Source organism: Aquarana catesbeiana, linkage group LG03 (assembly GCF_042186555.1).
Source record: "Aquarana catesbeiana isolate 2022-GZ linkage group LG03, ASM4218655v1, whole genome shotgun sequence".
In the NCBI taxonomy this organism is placed as follows: domain Eukaryota; kingdom Metazoa; phylum Chordata; class Amphibia; order Anura; family Ranidae; genus Aquarana; species Aquarana catesbeiana.
In genome coordinates this window covers 633,056,140-633,076,546 of record NC_133326.1, presented here as the reverse complement: position 1 = coordinate 633,076,546, position 20,407 = coordinate 633,056,140, and the positions used below count along the sequence as shown (strand labels likewise).

The 20,407-nt window shown below is 42.7% G+C and overlaps 1 protein-coding gene across 2 annotated transcripts in view; it reads left to right on the top strand.

Annotated features, from left to right (window-relative positions):
* LOC141133232 (PDZ domain-containing protein GIPC1-like) overlaps positions 1-19,291 on the top strand; it is a 52,548-nt gene extending 33,257 nt beyond the window's left edge. For both annotated transcript variants that reach the window (XM_073622483.1, XM_073622484.1), the window contains exons 3-7: positions 5,338-5,523; positions 5,604-5,784; positions 7,869-7,975; positions 15,662-15,743; positions 18,219-19,291. In XM_073622483.1, coding sequence (XP_073478584.1) covers positions 5,338-5,523; positions 5,604-5,784; positions 7,869-7,975; positions 15,662-15,743; positions 18,219-18,370 — 708 coding nt within the window. In that variant the 3' untranslated portion in view covers positions 18,371-19,291. The remainder of the gene's footprint in view (positions 1-5,337; positions 5,524-5,603; positions 5,785-7,868; positions 7,976-15,661; positions 15,744-18,218) is intronic.
* Positions 19,292-20,407: the final 1,116 nt, after the last annotated feature.

The window sequence follows — 20,407 nt, the reverse complement described above, 5'->3', positions numbered from 1 at the left end:
TTCTTTTGACGGCTATCAGCTTTAGCAGAGCAGAAAGAATTCTCTGCATAGAAAGAATCAGGAAATACTTTTTTCAAGATCGCAATGGGGAAAAAAAATCGCGATAACGATTCTTAACGATTAATCGTGCAGCTCTACTGTACGTCGTTTAGTGCAATAGCTACTGGAAGGCGCGAATGCCGTCGGAGGTGCGTTTGCGCGCTGATTGAACACAGGGAATGCCAATCAGCAGGTCCGGTGTACCCGATGTCAGCCAGCCACCCACGATCGATCCCCAGAGAGGCAGATCGTCGTTCTGACAGGGATGAAGATGGAGATCTTGTGTTTCTGCTAAGCAGGAACACCGATCTTTGTCTTCATCCAGTCAAAGCACACATTTAGCACACCCAGGGAACACAGTTAAAGCGGAGGTCCGCTAAAAAAAATATGAATAGCCAGCAGTTACAAATACTGCAGCTGCTGACTTTTAATATATGGACATTTACCTGTCCAGGGAGCCCACGATGTCGGCAGCCGAAGTCGATCCGTCCATGGCTCTCAGGTGCTGCCGCCGCCATCCTCGGTAAGGGAATAAGAAAGTGAAGCCGTTCGGCTTCACTTCCTGGTTCCCCACTGCGCATGCGCGAGTCGCGCTGCGCGTCTTCTTAGGTCCCTGCTGTATTCTGTGTCTCACAGAATACAGCGGGGGAGGACGGGGTAGGCGCCGGAAGTGGAGTAGGTCACCGCGATCACCGAGGTGATCTATGCCAGGAAGTGGGAGCAAATACCTGTATTAGACAGGTATCTGCTCCCTCCTCCCCCCTGAAAGGTGCCAAATATGACACCGGAGGGGGGGGGGGGGATCCAAAAAGTGGAAGTTCCATTTTTGGGTGGAACTCCACTTTAACCCTTTGATCGCCCCTGATGTTAACCTCTTCCCTGCCAGTGTCAGTACAATGACGGTACATATTTTTAGCACTGATCACTGTAATAATGTCAATGGTTCACAAAAAAGTCTCCGCTGTCCAATTTGTCCACCGCAGTGTTGCAGTTCCGCTAAAAATCGCTGATTGCCGCCATTACTAGTAAAAAAAATAAAATGGAGTAATGCCATAAAAATATTCCATAGTTTGCAGACGCGATAACTTTTGCCCAAACCAATCAATATACGCTTGTTGGGATTTTTTTTTTACCAAAAAAAAAAATTTGTAGCAGAATACATATTGGCCTAAATTGATGAAGAAATTCGATTTTTTTTTTTTTTTTAATTTTTTTTATTTCTATTGGATGTGTTTTTTTATAGCAGAAAGTAAATAATATGTTTATAGCGCAAAAAATTAAAACCGCAGAGGTCATCAAATACCACCAAAAGAAAGCTCTATTTGTGGGGAAAAAAGAACATACATTTTATTTGGGTACAGTGTCGCACGACCGCACAATTGTCAGTTAAAGTAACTCCGTGCCGTATCGCAAAAAATGGCCTGGTCATTAAGGGGGTAAAACCTTTTGGGGCTGAAGTGGTTCATGAAGGTAAACCTTCTGGGTGCAGCAGTCCCCCCTAATACTTACCTGAGCCCCATCGCGATCCAGCAATGGGCACACACCAACAGCAGCGGCTCTCAGGGGACTCTCTCCCTGCTCATTGGCTCAGACAGTAGCGAGAGTCAATCACAGCCAATGAGGAGAGAGGGGGCGGGGTGGGGCTGAGCTGCGGTTCTGTGTATGAATGGACACGCAGAGCAGTGGCTCAGGAGCTCTCATAGCAAGCTGCTTTCTCTGGGGGCAGGAGGGAGGGGCCTGGAGCGCCGGCCGGGGAACCGAAAAAAGAAGGATCTGGGCTGCTCTGTGCAAAACTATTGCACAGAGCAGGTAAGTATGACATGTTTTTTTATTATTTTTGTTTAAAAAAAATGCCCTTTAATCATGTTGTTTTCATTTTTAACAGCACCCAATGCTATCGCTTCTGTGTGTACTGCACTGTGTGGTGCCCATAGTAATATTCATGGCAGGCATTAAAGGGTGGTTATGAGGCTTCGAAAACCCTGTATAAATGCCACATAAAAGGTATTGATGCATGTGTGAACGAGACCATAGTTTCCTTTTTTTGGCGTTTTTATCTCCTTTATTTTCACCGGATGATCCTGACAGTAACACACTTCCTGTCCTAGGGTGACAACACTCACTCGCGGTACTGTATCTATAGTGGAGCAATGTTGTCATCCTAGGACAGGACTACAGAACACCTTCTAATATCCCCTTCTCTAAACACTGTAAAGAGGAGTGCGTTAACACTGTCCTCACACTAAATCACAGCTGCAGTGAAGGGGATGGTAGGGAGCTGTGTAATGTTTGTTTTCAGCACACATGCCTTTTTTATTCTTTTTTTTTTTTTGTCAACTTTATTTGAAATGCACAAAGTGACACTTTATTCATGTCACTGCACACTATGCAGTGTTTTCCTGTGTCTGCAATTTATTGCAGCTCAATGTACCGGGCCTCTGAGCTGCATTGCAGTTTGAATAGGGGAGATAGAAAACATTTGTTTTCTATGTGTCCTGACAGTGACTGATGCTCTTCCAGTGCAGAAAAACACAGGTCGCTGTGCTATTTGTGAACAGGCCTTTAGTCCACAGGGATATGTAACTGATAAAAATACAGCACAGGCAGAGTGCATAGGAAGTTATCAGCTCACAAGATCTCTGGTAGGACCATAAGGTGTTTTTGTTCAGTCACTTTTATAAATGTAAAAGCCACTTTCAATGGTATATTTAAACACCAAAAGGGAGAAAATCAGAGAAGTTTTTTAGGGCTTCCATTAAGGTCTAGAAACAAGGGGTCTACTAGAAAGTACCCGTAAATACAGGCTCATGGTTGTACATTGGACCTTTATGGTCTGGTGGTGTCAGGACATGGTGTTTTTACAGCTGGTCAGACTAGCTTTAGGATCCATTGTAGCTACTATTTTTGTAGACCTTTTGTAGAAATTATGGTTTCCAGTTCACTGTCTGAAGACCAAATGGTAACCTCTGCTTGGACTTGCTGGATACCCCAGTATTTGAGCCTTTTTTAGACCCCTTTCACACTGGGGCGGTTTGCAGGCGTTATTGCGCTAAAAATACCGCCTGCAAACCGCCCCAAAACAGCCTCCGCTGTTTGTTCAGTGTGAAAGCCCGAGGGCTTTCACACTGAAGTGGTGCGCTGGCAGGAGTAGAAAAAAACTCCTGCTAGCCGCATCTTTGGAACGGTGAAGGAGCGGTGTATTCACCGCTTCTAAACGGCTCCTGCCCATTGAAATCAATGGGACAGCGCGGCTATACCGCGGCTATACCGCGGCTATAGCCGCGCTATACGAGTGGTTTTAACCCTTTTTCGGCCGCCAGCGGGGGGGTTAAAACCGCACCGCTAGCGGCCGAATACCGCGGTGAAACAGCGCTAAAAATAGCGCCGTTTTACCGCCGGCGCCCCTTACCGCCCCAGTGTGAAAGCAGCCTTAGTGTTGTATTATCCAGTTGCAATCTCTGGTGCTCTAGACATGCCCCAATAGAGGTTATCATTGTACACAGGGCATGTCTAGTATGCCCAGTCCTTCTGCCTTGCTGCCGGGATCCCCCTTGTCACAGTATACAGCAATTCTGATTAATCATAGCTGCATTGCTGAGTACACAGAGAAGGTCCCAGCAGCAAGAGTTGTAAAAAAAAAAAAAAAAAGAAAGCAGTGTGGCAATGTTTATCAACAACATTGCTCTACTGCCACTACAGAAAGCTACAATGAAACATTGTTTCATTTTTGTATCTTTCTGTTCATCTAAAGATCAAGATACGAACTTCAATCTGCAGATGAAGTCAGTTAAAGCAACCTGATAAGTTTTTTTTATGTTGCTCTGTTGAACCCCTTTATTAACCCTTAGTTTACTCCAATCTGCCATTATTGACCACTTCCCACAAGGGAGGACGTACATGGAGGTCCTCCCGTTTCAGTGGTGTTTGTTCTTTTCAGCCAGCGATTCCCTGCACCGTAAGAACAATCGGTAGTTCAGCCACTTGATTGTTCTTACAGGCGGCCCTCCGGTGCTTCTATCGGCTCGCCCGTGTGATCGGCAAATCGGAGAAGGAATGCTCCGTAAGTTGACCATAGAGATTTTAGAGGAACAGTAGGTGAAGGGAAAGTGAAAATATAAAATAAAATGCTCGCACGCAGAAGCAAAGGCATACGTACGTCTCAGCCACATATGTAAACACCGTTCAAACCACACATGTGAGGTATTGCTGTGAACGTTAGAGCGTGAGCAACAGTTCTGTTCCAAGACCTCCACTGTAACTCTAAACTGGTGACCTGTAAACAAATTTAAAGCGTTGCCTATGGAGATTTTTAAGTACCGATGTCTGGCGCCATTCCACGAGTGTGCGCAATTTTAAAGCATGACATGTTAGGTATCTATTTACTCGGTGTAACATCATCTTTCACATTATACAAATTAATTGGGCTAACTTTAGGGTTTTGTTTTTTCTTTAATTCATGAAAGTTTTGAAAAATTTCTGTGCAAATACCATGTCACATAAAAAGTTGCAATGACCGCCATTTTATTTCCTAGGGTCTCTGTTAAAAATACATCTATAATGTTTGGTGGTTCTGAGTAATTTTCTAGCAAAAATAAAATTAGGATTTTTACATGTAGGAGCGAAGTGGTTAACTCCCTTATTCTCCTTCTCCATTCAATTACAATGTTGCTTGTGGTTCTTTTTTCTATTTTGTAAACGAATATTTAAACTTTTTTCTGTTTTTTGTTTGGTTTGTTCATTAATATTTTTACACCTTTTACATATACCACACTGAAAAAAACTTTTACTTCATTTGTAAATAATTTTGCAATGCTTTGTTCCAAAATCACAATTTTAGTGTTTTAAATAGGACAAATTACAGAATAAAATGCACACTTTTTATGTACAGTAACACTATTTATTTATTTTTAAACTAACACTGCTCAAAAAAACAAAGTACCTTTTTGTTTAGTTTTATTAAGTTTAATTGTCTAAGGTTTGCGGGGGAAAAAAATCATTGTTGCATGACAATATTCATGAAAAGAAAGCCTTGTTTGCAGAAATAGAACTCTAAACAAAATTTCATAAGGGCCAATGTTGACAGGGTTTTGTTTGCTTCAGACTTGTATGGGTTTGCAAAACCTGCTTGAATCATTTCAAATGCAGGTCAGAATGAAGTCAACTGCAGGTCATAGGCACCTGACCATGAATTCTGAATGACCTTGCAAGCATCCCAAACGTATGCTATCGACAAAGCCCGTCAACACTGGTACTGAGTTTCCAAATTCTTTAACTAAACCAATGTTCCACCTTCAACAGGTGATGTTTTGTACCCTGAACACTCATCGTCTGGACATGGATAAACTTCTAGGCGGTCAGATAGGACTTGAGGACTTCATCTTTGCTCACATACGAGGACAAAAGAAGGAGCTTGAGGTGTATAAATCTGAAGACTCGCTGGGTCTCACAATCACTGACAACGGTGCCGGTTACGCCTTCATCAAGGTACTCTTCTTAGTATGTTGATCTCCACATTTCTAGTTTCTTGATCTTTGTCTAATGAGTGTTTATCTTGTCATCCATAGCGTATTAAAGAAGGCAGTATTATACACCGCATGCAGCTTATTAATGTGGGGGACATGATTGAATCTATCAATGGGAAGAATTTGATTGGTAGCCGTCATTTTGAAGTAGCCCGGACCCTGAAAGAGTTGACTCGAGGGAAGACCTTCATGCTAAAGCTTTGTGAACCCAGGAAGGCCTTTGGTAACTACAATAGTTCTATTATTGGTGATCAGCTACACCCATCAAGCTTGGAGAACAAAGTACCCAGATAAAGCTACCAAAGCAGCACATGGGTGGAACTGTAGTGCTTTAAGGCTCATACACGCGATGAGAATATCAGACGAATGATCGTCCTTTTTTTTTTTTTTTTTTTCATGCTATTCTCGTATTTAAAATGAAGAGGTTACTAAACTTATGAAAATTCTCGTATGACAGAATACAAGTGATTTAATGCGTTGTATTGTAATGTATTTTTTCGTTTTTGAGCATGCGTAGTCTTGCTCTTATTTTTTCCTGACAAATACTGTACTGATTAAATGAAAATCGCACATTCTTGTATCGTAGGAGAAAATTTTTTATGTTTGTCCCTTCAGATCATTTCAGATGAACTGTCATGATCGTCTCTCGAAGGCTGTGTACAGTATTTTTCGTATGATTTTCTGATCGTGTCTACTAAGCAGAAGTGTACCTTACTACATTTATGAAGCTAACTGGCTCACTAGTTGTTTTTTTTTTTTTTTTTTATTTGTTGTATTTTTTTTTTTTTTTTGCTTGATGCGTTTCACCATCCCTGGCATGCTCACAATCATAGGGCAAGGGACTTATCTTTGTGAGCAACCAGGAGTGGTGAAACGCATCAAGAAGGGTGGTTTTGGGTGAAGATCAATCAATAAATACAGCAAGAAGAGCTAAGATTGGCATGCAGCTGTTATCTTTTCATATCTTTTGATGGAGAGTGGAGACGGCCTATAGGGGCCAGCACCCAGTTTATCTGTGTATAAGAGGAACTATGGATTTGGGAATGTTTTTGCTATAAAGTATGCACTGGATTAAAGATTCACTGCAGTCCTGCTTTCTCAGATGGGCTGCATACACTAAAAGCCAAATATTTGGGCAAACACTGTCACACATACCTATACGGCCCCAAGTATGAGGACCCACTTCCAAATGATTGAGTTGAGGTATTTCTAGTGAAGTGTACTGATAATGCCACAGCATACAAAGACATTTAGGACAAACATGCGCTTCGAAGCTTGTGGCAATAGTTTAGGGAAGGCCCTTTTCTGTTTCAGCATATTTCCCTACCTACACAATGCCAGCTTCATAAAGACAAGGGTTGATGAGTTTGATGTGGAGGGACTCCAAATGGTCTGCACAGAGCTCTGATCTCAACCCTACTGAGCTATGATGAGTTTAAACGCCAATTGTGAGCCAGGTCTTCTCATCCAGTATCTGTACCTGACCTCACAAATGCTCTTTTGACTGAATGGGTACATAGTTCCCACAGACACAGTCTGAATTTTTTAAAAATCCTTCCAAGAGGAGTCAAGGTCACCATTCTCTTCCCTGTAGTTCCTTCATGCTTAATGGCTGTAAGACTACTTTTGTTGTTTACATTTTTAAACTGATATTTTGCACTTTTCTTTCTTTCCTTCCTCTTCTTCCTTTTCTTTTTTTCCTTTTTCCTTTTTCCTTTTCGATCTCTAATTTTTCCTTTTTCGTTCTCTCATTTTTCCTTTTCGTTCTCTCATTTTTCCTTTTCGTTCTCTCATTTTTCCTTTTCGTTCTCTCATTTTTCCTTTTCGTTCTCCCATTTTTCCTTTTTGTTTTCTCTCTTTCTTTCTTCCCTTTCTTTCTTTCACAAGCCCTACTGTCTAGAAACTGTAAATGTGACATTCGTTTTGCAATGCTTTTATATTTACCATACTACACACTGGACCATCTGTCCTGGGATGAAGTGGACCATCTGTTCTGGGATACTAGCCTTGTATGTCCTATGGTTAAATATCACTTTACCTCCACACTGCAGTAGAGTTGGCTGGAATAAACAGTTTGTCAGACAAGCACTGGCCAGTCCCTTATATCTGTCACATAAAGCAGATGGTGTAGTCTGTTCTTATGGAGCCATGAGTGTAGCACAGTAGTCAATCTGAGCTGATAAACCTGGGTATAAATTACCCACCGAGAGCCATAAATTGATTGGGTGTAATTACAGTGCCAGTAGGATTATCACTAGGCTTTGGTGTACACAGATCCAACATGTTCTGTGATTTATTGTCTTCCAGATATGATTGGCCAGCGCTCCAGCTCTTCTGCTAACAGTTCCGGAATATCATCGGGAAAGGGAACCTTACGTCTCAGAGCCAAAGGGCCACCCACTGTGGAGGAACTGGTAAGAGAGATGGTAGAGTAGATTGGAGGGCGTATGATGAAGAAGCTAGGTGCAAATAGTGAATTTATTATTGTGAAAGTACTACAACCCCAATTCCAAAAAAGCTGGGACGCAGTGTAAAATCAACATAAAAACAAATGCCAGTCTCATAAACCCATATTTTATTCACAATAGAAAAAAGAAACCATATCAAATGAGAAAATGTACTGTTTCTAGAAAAAAGGTAATTTTGCAATTGATGGCAACAACTCATTCATTGGCTGGGCAAGGATGACGCCACTCCCATGCATGCATGGGAGTTCCGTCGGCTTTGACGTTGCCGAATTTCTACAGTGAACTGTGCGTGAGCTGCTCATTGTACAGGTGCAGACAAGCAGGCAGGTAATTTTAATGAAGAAGAGACGAAGCATATTTCTCCTGCGTTAAAAATCCTGCCTGTTCGTCTGTTTTCAATTATTACCTAAAGTTCCACTTTAGCAACACTCTGTAAAGTCTGAGAACTGAGGAGACCAGTTTCTAGAGTTTTGGGAGAGGAATGTTGTCCCATTCCTGCCTGATATAGGATTCTAACTGCTAAACAGTCCTGGATCTTTTTTTTTTTTTTCATATGTTTTGTTTCAAAATGTGCCAAATATTTTTTCCATCAATGAAAGGTCTGGACTGCAGGTAGGCCAGTTAAGCACCCGGACCCCTACTACGAAACCATGCAATATGCGGTTTAGCATTGTCCTGCTGAAATATACAAGGCCTTCCCTGAAAAAGGCGTAGTCTAGATGTCTGCTCTAAAACCTGGATATATCTTTCAGCACTGATATTGCCATTCCAGATGTGCAAGGTATCCATTCCATGCGCACTAATGCGCCCCCATGCCATCAGAGATGCAGGCTTTTAAACTGGGAGCTGATAACAGTCCTCTTTAGTCCGGTAGACGCGGCGCCCGTGGTTGCCAAAAAAGAATGTCAAATTTCAATTAGTCTGCCCATGGAACAGTTTTCCACTTTGCAACAGACCATTTTAAATGACCTTTGGCCCAGAGAAGACATTGGCCTTTTTTTCCGAAAAGATTCTATTAGCCTTTAATATAATTCACATACAAAATATCAAATAAGTAAAAAACTGGCATAGGAACAGTATACATTTTACATTTCATTTAGACCAGCCAGGACGGCCAGCACTATCAGTCATAGAAGACTCTGGCCAGAGTCCTATATTTGAGACCTGTTATCCAAGAAATCTGCTATTTTGTTTATTTATTTTAACTATATACATAAAACCTCGGGCAGTTGCAGATGGAGTATATGTTGCTCCAAACCCCCATCCTTTATAACAGTGTGAAGTACTTTTACCCCTAAACTTTAATTAGTGCCTATAAAAAAAAAAAAAAAAAGACCGTGATCATGCAGTGTCTCCTCTCCCCTTAACCACTCAGTGATCCACGTTTTCCTCCAGCGTATCTTTTGACCCACCGAAACCACACCTTCTAAACTTCTTGGGGGAACACAAGCCTCATACGTCATACGATCTAGAAGAATGTCAACCACATCCCTAACGTCAATTGTTCCGTATATGTCCACCTACTTGCTATGAGCTTCCATACCCAAAAATAGAGAATCCTTAGGAATAATTTGGTATTCACATCCAACTCCTCTTGGTCAAAAATTCCCAAGAGGCAACGCAAGGAGGAGCATATATTGGTAAGGTCACTTTGTCAGCTATAAATTCAGTCACCATGGACCATTTATCTTGGTACACTCCCACACCATGTGAAGAAAAGTCCATTCCACCGGCAGGCATTTGTGACTAGTTGTAGAGTCTCTCTTATGCATACAAAATAAACTAACCGATGTATAATACATCTGATTGAGGTACCCAAGCTGAATAATCCTATCCGTCGAGGATATGGCAGAGGTAAGATAAGTATCAAGGACCTCCTGCCACAGCTCTTCCGACAACTCCGGTGCAAAGGCCATCCATCTAGACCTTGCCCTGCCTATCAAACCAGGATCACCAGGCCCCACCACCAGATAATATTTGGAAATTCTCTTGGTTAGATCAGGGTCTAACAGAGTAGTCTCCAGAGAGGTATTTTAAACCTGAACCTCTCCACTACCGAACTGCGCTACTGCCGCATGATGCATTTGAGCGCATCTGAAGCGCCAAGTCCTGGATATCCCAAACTGGTCTCTTAGTTCAAAGGTGCGTAGCCTACCTTCCTGGTATATATGATGTAGGTACTTTACCCCAAATTGGGCCCCCATATAGCCATCCTCCTAGTTTAAAGAACTCCTCCGTCAGAGACCTATTACACCATAGCGGACTATTAAGGAGCCTTAAAGGCATATCACCCGCCTGCTGGCAACATGAAAAATCCTACCAGGAAGTGCCATCACAGAGCCCACCCTCCTACCCGGGACACCTCTCCTATAAACCATATTTAAAAGGGTCTCCTGGGAAGTAGCTACCACAGCTTCCAGTAACGTGGTTGCATTGGGAATCTGGGGGAAAAATCGCCAGTGTAAGAAGGGCAATTGAGAGGCAAAATAGGAACGTAAGTCCGGGTGGGATAATCCCCATACACACGGTCGGACATTGATCGGACATTCCGACAACAAAATCCTAGGATTTTTTCCGACGGATGTTGGCTCAAACTTGTCTTGCATACACACGGTCACACAAAGTTGTCGGAAAATCCGATCATTCTAAACGCGGTGACGTAAAACACGTACGTCGGGACTATAAACGGGGCGGTAGCCAATAGCTTTCATCTCTTTATTTTTTCTGCGTGGCACTTTGTGTTTTGTTGTCGGAAAATTTTATAGCCTGCTCTCAAACTTTGTGTGTCAGAAAATCCGATGGAAAATGTGTGATGGAGCCTACAGATGGTCGGAATTTCCGACAACAAGATTCTATCACACATTTTCCGTCGGAAAATCCGACCGTGTGTACGGGGCATTAGTCTTCCATTTATATACCTTCTCACGAAAAGCTCCTATGATCATGTGTCAAATTGACCTCCAAAAACATAGAAATGAGGAGTTTCACTAGGATCCCTGAATATTTGAAAGAACATGATCATGGAATAGGGCAATCTTCGGAAACCGTTATCCTTTCATCAATAGGAAACAGGGATGACTTAGCCCAGTTAATACGAAAACCAGAGTAGTCCCACGAATTCTTGGATCAACTTGAAGGCCGCCGAAAGTGAGGGATCTGGGTCCTGCAGGTAAAATATGTCCTCCGCGTATAGGGAGACACGTTCCTCCAACCGCCCCACCCGAAAGCCGGAAAAGGTATTACTTGTCCGCAACCTAGCAGCGAGGGGCTCTATGGCTAGGGCAAACAGAAGGGGCGACAGTGGGCACCCCTGCCTAGTCCCACGAAAAATAGGAAAGGGCTCTGAAATAATGCCGTTTACCATTAGTCGCCCAGAGTTTCTCTCATAGAAGGCGGCAATCTACCGCCTGCTGTAGCCGATTTAAAGATCCGCAACAGGCGGGGTGCCAAAAGATCCGTAAATATGCTGTACCACTCAGGGGAGACCATCAAGACCGGGAGATTTCCGAGAAGCAAAAGAAGCAATTGCCCCCTCAACCTCTTCTACAGTAATAACCTGTTCCAGTAGGTCTCTGTCTTAATTTGTTAATATAATATGGGAAGATCAATATTAGCTAAGTAGGTCATCAATTCATCTCCCCCCTGAGAGGCACACGACACTCCTTATAAAACTGAGTAAAGACTTGCATTATCTCCACCGAGTCAGTAGAGATGCACAATTAATTGTTAAAAAAAATCGTGATCTCGATTCAACCCCCCTGACAATCTCTGTTGCAGTGTTTGCCAATTCTTTCATATAACAAATGGAGAGACTTATCTGCTCACTCAGCTGTCAAAAGAAAACATCTGGGCAGTCTGCCAAGTTTTTAACATGAAACATGGTAACTAACTCTTCCTTCTTAGATCAAAGGGATAAACTTCTGTGTGAAAAGAAAAAATCCAGGCAGTCTACCAAGTTTTTAACAACATGTAAATGAAGGAAGTTTAACCACTTAAAGACTAAATCTTTTTCTGACACTTGCTTCAATATTTTTTGCTAGAAAATTATTTGAAACCCCCAAACATTATATATATTTTAGCAGAAACCCTAGAGAATAAAATGTCAATTGCTGCAATATTTTATGTCACACTGTATTTGCCCAGCGTTCTTTCAAACGCAATTTTTTTGGGAAAAAATACACTTCAATGAATTTAAAAAAAAAAAAACGAAACAGTAAAGTTAGCCCAATTTTGTTTTAATGTGAAAGATGATGTTACGCCCGCGACAATCGTGATCAATCTTCTAAGCAAAAAAATCGTGATTCTCATTTTAGCCAGAATCGTGCAGCTCTACGAGTCAGTAACCTCCGCTTTGTACATATTATAGATAGCCTTTATATATAATATATATATAGGAACATATTTCGGTCTGGCGAAGTACGTCAGACTATTCTTATCCCCAAACTCAAATATCCGTCTCCTTTGTGCTAACCTAAGTTTTGTGGTCTGGTAGACATCGGCCTTTTTAAATCATGTTCAGATATGGCTTCTTCTTTGCATGCTACAGGTTTACCATGAATTTTTGAATTGAATGGGGAACTATGTTCTGGAAGTATTCTTGAGCCCATGTAGTGATGTTCATCACTGAATCATGCCTGTTTTTAATGCGGTGCTTTCTGAGGGGCCGAAGATCATGGGCATCCAATATTGCATTATAGCCTTGTCCCTTGCACACAGAGATTGCTCCAGATTCTATGAATGTTTTGATGATATTATATACTGTAGATGATTATATATTTAAAGTCTTAGCAATTTTACATTGAGGAACATTATTCTGAAATTGTTCGACAATTTTTAGATGCAGTTTTTTTCACAGATTTGTAAACCTCTGCCCATCTTTACTTCTGAGACACTCTGACTCTCTGACCTGTTGCCAATATACCTTATTAGCTGCAAAATGTTCTTCCAGCTCTTCCTTGTTGGTACCACTTACTTTGCCAGCTTTTTGTTGCCCAGTCCCAACTTTTTGAGACTTGTTGCTGACCTCAATTTCAAACCTACCTTTTTTCTTAAAATGGTACAGTTTCTTAGTTTTATTTTTGTTTTGAAAACTTTTATTTTATTTTCATAATAGAATTATATGCACCCAACTATGGCATCCAGATATACAATAAACCAGGGATATGCAATTAGCGGACCTCCAGATGTTGCAAAACTACAAGTCCCATCATTCCTCTGCCTCTGGGTGTCATGCTTGTGGCTGTCAGAGTCTTGCTATGCCTCATGGGAGTTGTAGTTCTGCAACAGCTGGAGGTCCGCTAATTGCCTATCCCTGCAATAAACTCTTCACTGATAAATCCCAAAATTATAAACCTGAAGCGCTACATGCTGTTTTATTGTATTGATAAACAATTGATCCGCATATTCAAAGAAAGACCGCTCTCACTCGTATGCAGTAGATGCATCATTCACCCAGCCTCTCTACACTTTGTCATATTGTGCTGGAACCCTTCTACTGGCATATGTAGCCTTTAAAAGAGGTAGGGCTTTGTTTATTAACATTTTCTCAGACATTTTGATATGTTTTTTATCTTCTATTGTGAATAAAATATGGGTTTATGAGATCTTTAAATCGTTGCATTCATGTAGATTTTACACAGCATCCTAACTCTTTTGGAACTGGGGATGTGCTCGGTTTCAGACTTGATAGGAGCAAGGTACATTACACAAGATGCTGGTTTGGAGTACTCTTGTTTACAAAGCCTCTCTTAAAGGAATATTGGCTTTGTATAACAGTGGTATTGGGGTAGTGCAGTGGCTCCCTCAAAGGACTTCAGTATTTGATGTCTGTGATACATTGTATGTATATGTACAGTGGGGAAAATAATTATTTGATTCCCCTGCAGATTTTGTAAGTTTTCCCACTTACAAAAAAATGAAGGGTCTATCATTTTTATCAAAAAACATGATACAAGTCTTATAAATTGAGTTGCAGTTCAGTGAGAAAAATAAGTATTTGATCTCCTACCAACCAACAATATTTCTGGCTCCCACAGACTGGCTACAGGATTTGGTACACAGATTAGTCCTGTCAATTTAGGAAGGTGCACCTAACGGCAACTCATTATGTGTATAAAAGACACTTGTCCACAGAATCTTTCTTCCATTCAAACCCACCATCATGTTCAAGATCAAACAGCTGTCAAAGGACGTCCTGGACAAGATTGTAGACCTGCACAAAGCAAGAATGGGTTACAGGACCATCGGCAAGAAGCTTGGTGAGAAGGAGACAACTATTGGAGCGATTTTTTATTTTTTTATTTTTTTGCAAATGGAAGAAATACAAAATAACCACCAATTGCCCCCTGGAGGGTCGTGCAAGATTTCGCATCATGGGGTATGGATGACCATGAGAAAAGTGAAGGATCAGCCCAGAACTACACGGGAGGAGCTTGTGAATGATCTCAAGGCAGTTGGGACCACAGTCACCAAACAAACCATTGGTAACACAATACGCCGCCATGGATTGAAATCCTGCAGCGCCCGCAAGGTCCCCCTCCTCAAGAAGGCACATGTACAGGCTCATCTGAAGTTTGCCAATGAACATCTAAATGATTCAGAGAAGAATTGAGCGAAAGTGCTGTGGTCAGATGAGACCAAAATTGAGCTCTTTGGCATTAACTCGACTCGGCGTGTTTGGAGGAAGACAAATGCTGACTATGACCCTAAGAACACCATCCCTACAGTGAAGCGCAGAGGTGGAAACATTATGCTTTGGGGCTGTTTCTCTGCTGAAGGTACAGGCCGACTTTGTCAAATTAAGGGGCCAACAGACAGGGCAATGTGTTGTAAAATCTTGGACCTTCTTCACTCAGCCAGAACACTGAAGATGGGTCTTCCAGCATGACAGGGACCCAAAACATACCGCCAAGGCAACAAAGGAGTGGCTCAAGAAGCACAATTAAGGTCATGGAGTGGCCTAGTCAGTCTTCAGACGTTAATCCTGTAGAACATTTTTGGAGGGAGCTGCGACAGCCAAGAAACCTTAAGGATTTTGAGAAGATCTGTAAAGAGTGAACCAAAACCCCTCCTGAGATGTGTGCAAACCTGGTAACAAACTACAAGAAACGTCTGACCTCTGTGCTTGCCAACAAGGGTTTCTCCACCATGTGGTAAGTCATGTTTTGCTTGGAGATCAAATACTTATTTTACTCACTGAACTGCAACTCCATTTATAACATTTTGTATCATGGTTTTATTCTGGATTTTTGGTTGATATTCTGTCTCTATCATTTAAAATGCACCTATGATTAAAATGATAGACCCTTCATTTCTTTCTAAGTGAGCAAACTGACAAAATCTGCAGGGGATCAAATAATTTCCCCCACTATATCATTTGGATAAGAGTTGCTAAAGTATGTAAAGAGTGGGTGGAGTCGTCATGGTAGCTAAAGGTGAGTATAGTCATATTTGGGGGTGGAGTCGCCATTGTGTGTACAGGGTAGGAGATGTGAAGAGTGACAGTTGGGGTGTGTAAATCAGGAGCAGTGGAATAACATTTGGGGTACAGTCCTAATGTGAGTATTCCGAGTGAAATAACTGGATATTTCTTTTCTGTTGACATCTTGTCCATTCTTCCTTCTTGCTGTCCAGGTGTCTGTCATTGAGGAGAAAGCCATCCAGAAAGTGGATGACCTGCTGGAAAGCTATATGGGAATCAGAGACCGTGAACTTGGTAAGAATGGAAGATACTAAGGCTACTGTAGCAAACTTTCCCTGTTTTTTGATCACAGGGTACACTTTGTGAGAACGATTGGCTCTGGACTGAGAGGAAGGATGGAAGGAGAAGTTGGGTACCTGCTCCCCTCTACGGAAAAAAAAATGCCAAATGTCAGAGGATCGGGGGGGAGAAGATTTTTGTTGGGGGAGCGGGTACCCTGTTTTTGGAAGCACCTAGCTCCCACTTCCACCCCTGGCGCTGCGGTGCTGGAAGGAAGATCACCTCTCCATCCTCCCTCCCTGCAATCTTCTGGGACACGTCACAGGTCCCAAAAGATTGCCCGGCAATTCACAGCGTGCATCGCGGCTCGCTTCACAGCCGGGTGCCCACAGTTAGAATGCCGGCATCGCGGAGAGAGGAGCGAGGCTTTGTGTGCCCGCATCGCTGGACCGTGGGACAGGTAAGTGTCTGATTTATTAAAAGTCAGCATCTACACTTTTGTTAGCTGCTGACTTTTAAATGAGTGGAGTTCCGCTTTAAGCCATGGATTTTAAAAATATTTTTGTCTAACAATCAAGGCTAATTACTGAAACGGTCCATATTAAAGACTTCCATAATGGGCATCATGCTAATGTGCGCTTCAGCACAATACACAGTAAAGCACTGTAGATGTGCAATCCCATTCAAAGCTAGTTGCGCATCCCTATAATGCACTGCAGCACACTGCACCATTATAGGAAATGACAACATATAGATCCATATGCAATTCCCCACTGCGTTGCAGGACCTATTTTTTCATGTCTCTGGGTTTGTCGACAGCCCAATCAAAATGAAAGAGGTGTGTAACACAACACTTAATGCACGAAAATGCCTGTACTTCAGCATACTGTGCATTAGTGTGCATGGGCCCTTAAATCGGAACTAAAGGGCTTAATACTCACTTTTCCAGCAGCCCCTCGCTGTCCCTGACATCTTCCCCTGTGTGCCAGTCTTTCGACATTTTTTTTTACATTTTCATTGGCTGGCGCAGGATGACTATGTCCTGGCACACAGGGTCCTGGTGCTCTATAAGCTGAGCTGTGCATCTCAGTTTGCACTGTCAGAGAAGACTGTAAGCAGGAAGGTAGGGGCATTTTATTTAGACCAAATATATGTGCGCTGTCCCCTTAATAATTCAATTTACATAAATCTTGCAGAAAATGTAATTCAAAAGTGATATAAATCGCATCATCATTACACATATGAATAAATCTGTATATGGCTTGAAAATTTTGCTTTGAATCTAGGAGCCAGCTAAAAGTTGGGTGCCTTTTTTTTTTTTGACGGTTTTATTTTCGATGACGGAGGTGGTAGATGTTGAATTTGCACATGGAGGGGACAGGAGCCAGGCATGCTGCTGGGTGTGGCGGCTTTCTCCCTGGGTGGTTTCAGGGAATGCGTGTCCTTTTGGGGCTCTCTAGGTGTGGGGATTTGACACTTGAGGTAGTGGGGCTGAGGTTTTTGATGTGAGTGTGTTGTGGTGTGTGGCATGTTATGTGGACTGGACTCTGCTCACCTCCCTGCTCTTCTCCAGCGACACGTGCGGGGACTGACTGGGAAGAGGAGGGGTGGCCCACGGTGCACATGGATTGCCTGGTGCTAAGGGAGAGGAGTTTGTGGGAGCTTTTCCACACATCAGTGGCTGGTCTGCTGGAGAAGGGGGCCAAGGGTGTACGGGGGTGCCGGTGTGTGGAGAGGAAGAGAGAAACTTTGCTGCAGTGGTCATTTGGTGCCCAGGGAAAAAATGCCAAACTATTTCTAAAATTTAAACCATTTGGGTTTATGTTTCAAAGGCATGATATGTTTAGCTGCATCCCCAAAAAAATCCTACATGCTGCAGTTTTAGCATCTTGCTCAGTCTGTCCAGGGCTTCATTGTGAACAAAACAGAACTTTAGGGTATATATGACTTGAAGACTTTTGCAGCAAAAGTGACCCATAAACACCAGCTGAGTATTTTTGCATGAAACAGTAAACATAGCAACTACTTTACTTTTATCTACCTTACTTCCAATACAATTCACTCCCACACCGCGCTGCTCTTTCTCCCTGGTCATCTTGGACAGGTGGGCCGGAATGGACTTTCACCTGTTGGGTGGAGATAACTCTGCCTGACAATTAGTACGGCTTTCAGGCTTCTTCTTTTGCTAGGTGCAGGATTGTACAGAGCGTCCAGCACTCGGCACTACACTGTCAGTCCGCAAGGCTCTCTGCTGGTCAGGCATGAAGTGCTAGGCATCAGGGGCAGATGGCAGACTTTAACAGCATACGTGATAGCAATGGGAGTGCCGTTGGTGAGTAGGCTGGCGGAAGCCCAGGTGCCAGGACGTGGTTTCAGGTTGCCATAGAGACCTGTCGCCTAGGATTTGTCGAGCCCTGTATGTATGTGTAGGCAGGGTAGAAAATATGTATTGGTTGGATGTTGACATTGTCTCTTTTTTGTTTTACACAGCTGGCACTATGGTGGAGTTGGGCATTGACAAACAGAACCCCGATGACTTCTCAAAGGCACTGGACCGCACACTAGGGGATTTTGCCTTTCCAGACGAGTTTGTATTTGATGTTTGGGGAGCCATAGGTGATGCCAAGGCTGGACGATACTAAACTACTTTAACTCCTTAATCTCCCCCAAAGGGGATTAATCTGCTGCTGCCCCATCCATTTCCCACTACCCAGTATCAGGAGATGCTCCTGTAATTACATCGCTGGTGTGGGATGACGTCACAAGGGCTAAACCACTGTAGACTTTCCTGGAGATCCTGCCCTGCTTGAATTTCGTTCTGCTCTCTCTGCCTTTAGGTCTTCCACCAGAACTGCTCCTCACACTTCTGAAGTGGAGAAGTCCTTATACTAAGGATGTCTGAAGGAAGAGGAGGAGCCTGGCACTGAATTGCCAATGGGTGACTTTCCTAAATCCTGGCTGTTATTGGTGATTTGCTAGTAAACCTGGGTTTTCAGATCACATCGGCCAGCATCTCCCCGTTGCAGGGCTCATGATTTCTTCTGCTGTACACTGGGGTCAGCTCCTTGTGTTGACAATGCAATCCCATGCACATAACTGCACAACTTCAAGTAATTCTCCACTCCACTACATTCCTTGGATTCCTCTCACCATGGATGAATGAATGCCATTGAGGTCGATGGATTCAGAAATGGGATTTAACTAAGCTAATGAGAGTAAGAAGGAATTCCCTTTCTTAAGAGGACATCTCATAAGATTCAGCTCAGTGAAAATGTATAGTATAATATAAACCAATATTTCCTTCTTACAAGAGGAAGTTTTTTAACACTTAATAAAATATGTTACAGGCCCTTTCTTTGATGAGATTTTGGTCTTTAGCTCCACCCTGTGGTGGGACATGATGTTGCAATAATAGTTCACGTGTCTCTGGTTTACTCAGAGGACTGAAAAAGGTCAGTGACCTAGCTAAGTTTTATTAACTTGATCTGTTTGTTTTTCTGTGTACCCCATCCTGACTGTAATAGAGAACAGTAACTAAGGTTATTAAAAGATTTTATACACAATGTTGTTTTCGGTGAATTATGTTCTGCTTCCTTTAAGGGAATTTCCGTGGTTTAGAGAAGTCTTTCTTTTTGTAGACTGCGTGTATCATTTGGTTGTTTTTTTTTTTTTTTTATGGCTTGGTTGACTGAAAGTAAACTTATGTTAGGCCTTGTTCACACTGATGCTGCTCTGCGAGCTATGTTTTGTGTGGGCAGGGCAGCCTATTCATTTGAGAGTGGCTGCTGTGCCTCCGGAAAACACAGGGAAAAGTTCCCTGCTCTGTTTTTTTAAATCGCAGCCCGCAGGGAAACCACAAGTGCAGTGCAGGAAGCGGCTGCTGCGATTTCCAATGTATGCAGGCGCCATTAGGATTAGAGGCACCCGCACACATCTCCTGCATTTTCTGTGCAAGTGGCTGCTGCTGTGGGAATGGGTGTGGACCCGCAGCTGGAACCGCACAAGTGTGAACCAGGCCTTAGGATTTGGAAATGGCTGCAGGTACCTCTTCATGAACACCCTGGGAACTGTAGAGGTTAAGTAGGCAAATACTTAAAAAGAAACAGGCCCTGAAAGTAATGCACACACGCCATCCTCTAAAAATGCTATTTGCCTGGGTGCTCTCTACATTGCGGTACTGACCAGTAACCAGTAAGCATATAAGGAAGAGCAGAGTGCAGTTAGATCGCCAAATGTGGATGCTTGTCAATGACTTCCCCACTCAAGGATAACTAAGTTCCATAGTTCCTTCTATTGGTCAGGGAGACTGACTATCACAGTGATTGGTTTGTGAATCTTGGGAGAGAGGGGTTGACTAGAGCTGAGCATCCAGTACTAAAGTTAGCATTTAAGCTTTGGCACGCCCAGGGTGCTCATGATCCTATGTAAAGGTACCTGATGGCTGCCTGCTTTGCACACCCTTTAATAAGTCTTTCTCAATCAGGGTTATGCGGAACCCTAGGGTTTCTCCAGAGGTTACTAGGAATTTGCATTTACCCCCAACCTCAAATGTAAGGAGCATTCTTCTCACTGCAGGATAGGACCTCTCCACTACCCATCTTTGGGTCACTTTTCACTGAATGTGAAATGTCTGCATTTATTTTCTGGATATGATTGTTTTATTCAATTATTATTATTAA